This window comes from Lactuca saligna, chromosome 1, assembly GCF_052625555.1.
Source record: "Lactuca saligna cultivar CGN05327 chromosome 1, ASM5262555v1, whole genome shotgun sequence".
Taxonomy (NCBI): Eukaryota; Viridiplantae; Streptophyta; class Magnoliopsida; order Asterales; family Asteraceae; genus Lactuca; species Lactuca saligna.
Window position 1 is genome coordinate 106,645,004 of NC_136417.1, and position 7,224 is coordinate 106,652,227.

Consider the following 7,224-nt stretch of genomic DNA (forward strand, 5'->3'; position numbering starts at 1 on the left):
TCCATCCTTAAACTTTTACTTTTTGTTTGTACAAAAGTGTGTTTACTTTCACTCAAAAAGAAAATTCAAAAACATTTGAAAACTGCTTTCTTTTCAAAAAAACCAAAAACATTGAAATAACCAATATTTCCAAAAACATTCAGAAAAACAAATCTTCAAAAATATAATAAAAGACTTGTCGTAATAAGCTTTTATAGAACCTTGTGATTAATCGTCTTTTGACTTAATTTTCAGATGCTTATGCTCGATGAAGATTTGAAGTCATATTGATTCTCAATTGGAGTGAAGGTTCAAATCTCCTACTTTTCATAATGTACATAACTTTATTTCCTTCAATTTTATTTCATTATTGATGATTTTAAAAGGGGACATAAGGTTAGGAGGTTCAGATGAAAACAAAAACCCATGTGAGAATTTGTGCCTCATCAATCTGAATCATTGTGGAATTCATTTCTTGTGAGCTTAGGTGTGTCACTATTGCTTATAAGGTATATCCGATTATACCTTGTCACGGTCTCATTTTTGCTTAGATATCAAAATGACCAGGGACAATACATTCATTTCTTACATACTAGACAAACTGTCTTTTATGCCACTAATCCCTACCTAGATATAAGCCAACCAAAAATGATGTCTTGAGATCCCGTGATCCATCAACAAGAAAAGACGAAACAAGATAAAGAAGAATCAACAAGAAAGCGAAATCATTCACCAAAGAAATACCAAACAAAAAAAAACTCTACTGAAGATTCTTAGTTGCAAACTGCACTATGAAAATTGCTAAACCCCTCTACATGTATTTCCCGACGGAGAGAGAGTGAACTTAAATGGTATGAATGAAGAAACCCACTGAGTAATGCCAAAACCAGTCTTATGTGATTGATTATCTAATAATGAGACTAAGTGACCTTTCGGGAAAACCATAGTTGAACACCTCCAATATGAGTGTGAGTCGTCAGAGAGATATATCACTCGTTTTTAGTGATCATTAACTTGTTCTGCTGCCAGAACAACCAAACACCCAAGTGAATTGTGAGCTATACCTATGAGCGTTCATCTGAATAGACCTATTAGACCACTTGTCATAATTAATAATGCTATAAAATCTTAAGAAATTTCTTTAGATACATATATGGCTACCCTTTGATAACCGAACCCGAGACTTTGATTCGGAAACAAATTTCTGAAAATCTTTTACATAAGATATGTTAAACCAAGTCACAAACTTTCAAATCAATTGCTATGGTTTTATATTATATCTTATCTATTGATAAATCTTTTATCTCGAATCTTCAAAAGTTAAATTGTCAATATGATTATATCATACCTGTCCTTATTTCAACAATGATCACATAGGGGAAATTGTAGAAAAATGTTCTTATGTAAGCTTGTATGTGATCATCACTGAAATAAAATGAACTATTTTTATACAATCTAACAAATATTATCAGTTATTTCAGGTTGCATGAATGATCGAAAACGCATAGACGAGAAAATTAGCTGTGTGACTAAACAGTTTCAACTATATATATATATATATATATACATATATATATATATATATATATATATATATACACGTATATATATGTATTATATGTATATTTATGTATTATATACGTATATATGTATTATATATATATGTTGTATATGGAAAAGTCAGACAATTGGAAAAGTCAACAAAGAAGAGTCAATAAGTCAAGGAAATGAAGTTGCAAATGAATACCCCACGTTTTTGCCACCTACTCTACATCAACTTGCAGCCAACTCGCCATATACTCAAATGCACTAGAAGATATTTGTTTCATGCATATATGTATACATGAGTTTGTGTGTGTAAGGGTGTGTGTTCATTTTGTAATCTTGTAACACTTCCTACAAATTACAAACACTCCCAAGAACATCACTAATCTTCATCTTCTTCAAGAACAAAGACAAATCCCTAGAGAAAATGAAGAACACCGAGATCAAACAACAATGAAGTGAAGAACACCAAGATCATCAACAAGCTAAATGAAGAACACCATCAACCATCTTCATCTTCTTCATTGAAACTCAAGGTTCTTCATCTTCACTATCCTTGTTCATCACACCATTTACCACCAAAAACCTCTCTTATATTAACCTCCTTCCAATCTCAAAATAATCTCCAAACACCCTCCAAATACCCTCCTTAAACCTCCTCCAAAAACCCTTTCAAATCACCACAACCATCACCACGTTGCTGTTTTTCGACATCAGAATCTTCAAGTCAAAAACGAAGAAAACTGGGCTCGTTACAAGCACAAAACGACTAGAGAGATTTTCAGCATCAATTCTTCAGAACATTACCTACATCTACAGATTTTCGTGGACGATTTTGACTACGGGAAACCCCAAAGAGACGCGAGAGAGAATTAGCTATCCAGAGAGATTTCTGTTTTCGAGTTCAGAATCTGCATGTTAGAAAACAAAAAGCCGAGCACAACACAGCCAAAATAACACTAGGGAGATTTTCACCACAAATTCTTTAGAAACTTACCTACATCTAGGAATTTTCGTGGACAATTTTGACCATGGGAAGCCCCAGAGAGACGCGAGAGAGAGAAATTGCTATCCAGATAGATTTTCCGAAAACTGAAGGTTTTTAATCTGTGTATGCAAGGATCTATGCGAACACGACCCGTGTTGTTTTTGCCTAAATCAACACGACCCGTGTTCAGGATTTTGACCTTTAAAACCTTCTAAAAACCTCCTACACGACCCGTGTCACTTGTGCCTTATTCTACACGACCCGTGTTCAGAAGCTTCATCAAGACAACCCTCCAAAACCCTCCTACACGAGCCGTGTCACTTGTGCCTTATCTTACATGACCCGTGTGCATGTTTTTACCCAAAAATACCTCAAATACAAATACATAAACCCATGTATTTTGTACCCTTTTGTAAACACTTGTTTTACATAAAATCGAGCTTTAAATGAACTTTTTGTTACTTATCCAATGCTGGATTAATCTTTGAACAAATATCGATGAGTCGCTCCAAGAGTCCCAATATCGATCAGTCCATTCAAAGAACAAATATCGACTAGTCGCTCCAAGAGTCCCAATATCGACCAGTCCATTCAAAGAACAAATATCGATCAGTCGCTCCATGAGTCCAGTTCAGTCAATTTATTGACGAACCTACTTGATATATATTTATATATTTATATGCTTTATTATAGCTTTATGTCATTTAAATATAGTCATTTATATTATTTATAGCTTTATGTCATTTAAATACAGTAATTTATATTATTTATACCTTTACGTCATTTATATTATTATAGCTTTCAGTCATTTATAGCTTTCATATTTATACTTATTCCGCAATTATTATTCTTTATATATATATATATATATATATATATATATATATATATATATATCTTATATCTTAAACTGATATATCTGTCACACAGTAACTGGTAACCGAGCCTTTTGTTGTGGTGATCAGATTGTTATATTTCCAACAAATTGGTATCTGACCTGATATATAAAAGGAATAATATGCAACATGGGTTGTTAGAAGTTGGTATCAAAGGCTTGGTTTGAGGGATTCGGGCACACTCTCGGGTATGTTAGAACTCAAACTAAGCAAATGGTAGAAATGTTTTCAAAAATCAAAGTTAAAACTTCTTAAAACTGAAAAAGGGAGAATGCAACGCGCTAATCAATCGAGCTCAAGTAAGTGGTTTCACAAATGTTATCCAAGGTATATTGATATTTGGAATATGATAGTCGGATGGATTTTTCTATGTGTATGCTTTAAAAATTGTATATGGTTAGGATCTTATAGCCTTAGAATGATTGATTTGGCCTTATTTCATGTTCCTTGTCAGGTTGTGGTCCTAGGGTATAGTTTGTTTTTCGAAAGTTTATTTGATCATGTTTTGTGTATATTTTGCATGTGTAAGCTAACATGTTCTGATTTATTTGCGTTTTGGTTTGATGGGAATGGAGAAAATCTTAGGGTAGCCTAGGATTTGAGTTATGTGATAGTTTGTGAGATATGTTTTGTTGTGAGGCGAATTAGAGTTATGAGGTATAGCCTTACGGAAGGTACAGGTAGGTGTGGTAGGTAGTATTGGGCTCGTACTACTAAAAGCATACGACCGGTATTCGAACCAATGTTAGATCTGGAAGCTCTAAGGAGAATCGGCGTGGTAGGATCCTCTTTTTAGATATCTTGATAATTATTTATTATGGTATTTTAGATCATAATGCTGATGACACGTCATGCAAAACGGGATTAGGATCCAGATCTGTGTTAGGCTACACTACAAAGCCTTTCTACGAGAGGCTGCACAAGCTTATCACAACTGAGTTAACGAGGGGCATTCTTGATGCTACCCTAGTGATTTTCGGGACCGACAAGGAGGGGATGATGGAGATTATGGAGCAGCTCCGGTCTTTCCCACCCGAGATTGCTGCAGGCCAGGTCGGGGCCTGAACTCCCTCATTCCGGGAGTTCAAGGCATGTTCAGCGCCTGAGTTTTTTGCGGTAAAGGATCCCATAGTTAGTCGTTGATGGGTGGCTGACATAGAGAATGCACAACACACAAGCTCTTGCCTCGAGGCAACAAAAATGGGGTTTGCTTCGTGCATGTTGAGAGACCGAGGCAGGTACTAGTGGGAGGAGGTGACCTACAAGGTGGGATCAGCTGGAATTGCTGAGATGTCATGCGAGGAGTTTGTCAGGTGTTTTGATTTTGAGTTTGCACCATACATTGAGGTGTAACGGTTAGTGAGGGAGTTTCGGGAGATCTAGTAGACCATCGAGGTTGTGGCTCAGATTACAGCCAAGTTTCGGGAACAAGCATTCTTGATTCCGCAATATGTTGTAAATAAGGATTTGTGGAGGATGAGGTATCATTCCTAGCTGATATTCATGATTTCATGAGGGTTTTACGGTGAAAAACCCTTAATGAGATGGTGGAGAAGACCCGGGAGCGGGAGATGGAGTTGGAGCACCGCACTAAGCAGAAGCCAAAGTAGGTTTAGATAGTTGTGGGACGTGCTAAAAAGCCTAAGACCTCTGATTCTTATGGTAGGGGCCAGCAGGGTCGTGGCTGGTGTGTTAAATGTGGGAGATCATATAGTAGAGGTTGTGGGGTGATGGGTCTGATATGTTATACCTGTAGCCAGCCAAGCCACGTGAGCAGGGACTACCCCAAGAAGGGCTTCATTTTTTTCCACTGCAACTAGACCAACCATAAAATGCTAAATTTCCAAGGTTGCATGGAGGAAGAGGAACAGTGGCAGCACCTATGCCCACCATAATGAGGATTAATGATGGCCACCTTGCCAAGGAGGATGCTCCTACGGTGAAGACCCGCATATTCCAAATCACTACTGAGGAGGCTCGGGCAGCGCTAGATGTCGTGACTGGTATGTAACATATTTGACGCTCGATACGGATTTGTTATGCTTATGTATATATATGCTCTTATATAGGGACATTTATGGTCAATAGTATGGCGGCTCATGTTCTTTTCGATTTGGGAGCTACCCGATCGTTTGTATCTCTTGCACTTAGCAAGAAGTTCAGGGATGCTCCAGGGACTTTGAATTCCCCGCTTGCGGTTGAGATTGCGGATGACCACATTGTGAGTGCTAAGAGGGTATATCAAGACTGTGTCTTGAATGTGTTTAGGGAGAAGTTCCATTTCGATCTGGTTCCGATACCGCTGCAAGGATTGAAGGTGATCATTAGGATTGACTTGTTGGGGGCCAACGGGGCCATGATAGATTGCGAGCGCCGGTTGGTGACAGTTGGAAACTTAAGTGGGGGAGAACTGGTTATTCATTGAGAGAGGGCTTCACAGGTTGTTCGGGATTCTTGGCATATCTCGGATATGGGGGTTGAGACCCCGACAAATTTGGGTAGTGTACCAGTTGTACAGGATTTTCAGGATATCTGGTGCTGGGTGCCGCTCCGATAGCCAAGGCATCGTTCCGGCTAGCTGCGCCCGAGATGCAAGAGCTGTGTTCACAGCTTCAGGAGCTACTAGACCGAGGGTTTATTCGTCCGAGCAGTTCCACACGGGGAGCACCGATCATGTTCATTAGGGAGAAGGACAGGTCATATAAGATGTGTATCGATTATTAGGAACTGGAAAATCTAACGGTGAAAAACCGTTACTGCTTCCGAGGATCAATGATTTGTTCAATCAACTTCAGGGTGCATCTTGGTTTTCCAAGATTGATCTTCGGTTGGGGTACCATTAGATGAGGATTAGAGATTAGGATAAACCGAAGACAGATTCCGGGACTCGGTACGGTCACTATGAGTTTGTGGTGATGCCGTTCAAGCTCACCAATGCCCCAATAGTGTTCATGGACCTCATGAACAAGGTGTGTAGGCCGATGTTGGATCAGTATGTGATCGTTTTTATAGGTGACATCTTGGTCTATTCTAAGACCAAGGAGTAGCATGAGTAGCATTTGAGGGAGGTATTGAAGACATTGAGGATGCAAATGCTTTATGCTAAGTTCTCTAAGTGTGATTTCTGGTTGCGAGAGGTGCATTTTTGGGGCTCATCATCAACCAAGAGGGTAACGAATAATGCATCTGAGATCCATAGCTCCTTGGGTTTAGCAGGGTACTATCGACGATTCATCCAGGGTTTCTCCAAGATCGTCATACCTTTGCCTCGCTTGACCAAGAAGAATGTAACTTTTCGATGGGGCCTGGACCAACAGTTGGTTTTCGAGACCTTGAGATAAAGGTTATATGAGGCCCAAAATCAAGTACTATCCGAGGGATTGGACGATGGCGTAGTGTATTTTGATGCGTCGATCTGAAAGTTAGGGGTGGTTTTCATGCATAGGGGGCATGTGGTTGCATATGCATCGCAAAAGCTATAGCCTCATGACGCAAATTACCCCACTCAAGACCTGGAATTAGGGGCGTTGGTGTTTACCCTCAAAAGTTGGAGGCATTAATTGTATGGAGTTTGGTGCACCATCTTTACTAACTAAAAAAGTTTAAAGTACTTGATGGATCAGCAAAACCTCAACATGCAATAGAGGAGATGGTTGGATGTACTGAAAAATTACGACTGCAAGATTCTGTACCGTCTAAGGAAGGCCAACGTGGTGGCCGATGCTTTGAGCCGCAAGGTGGCAAGTGCTCCGGTCAGGAATCTTTTTTTTTTAAGATGACGATGATTCTACATTGTTATATACAATCAATGAAACT

General features: G+C 38.9%; 1 protein-coding gene across 1 annotated transcript; it reads left to right on the top strand.

The window, feature by feature from the left end:
• The first annotated feature begins 5,302 nt into the window (after nucleotides 1-5,302).
• Nucleotides 5,303-5,833, top strand: LOC145010316 (uncharacterized). The gene is made up of 2 exons (XM_078968874.1): nucleotides 5,303-5,411; nucleotides 5,478-5,833. The coding sequence occupies exons 1-2, from the start codon at nucleotides 5,303-5,305 to the stop codon at nucleotides 5,831-5,833; spliced, it is 465 nt and encodes a 154-aa protein (XP_078825000.1).
• Nucleotides 5,834-7,224: the final 1,391 nt, after the last annotated feature.

What these genes read in the sequence shown, in the direction of transcription:
- LOC145010316 (XM_078968874.1), top strand. Translation starts at nt 5,303, where the DNA reads ATGAGGATTAATGATGGCCACCTTGCCAAGGAGGATGCTCCTACGGTG. An exon ending in AGCGCTAGATGTCGTGACTG is followed by an intron (nt 5,412 to 5,477) that starts GTATGTAACATA and finishes GCTCTTATATAG; the next exon opens with GGACATTTATGGTCAATAGT.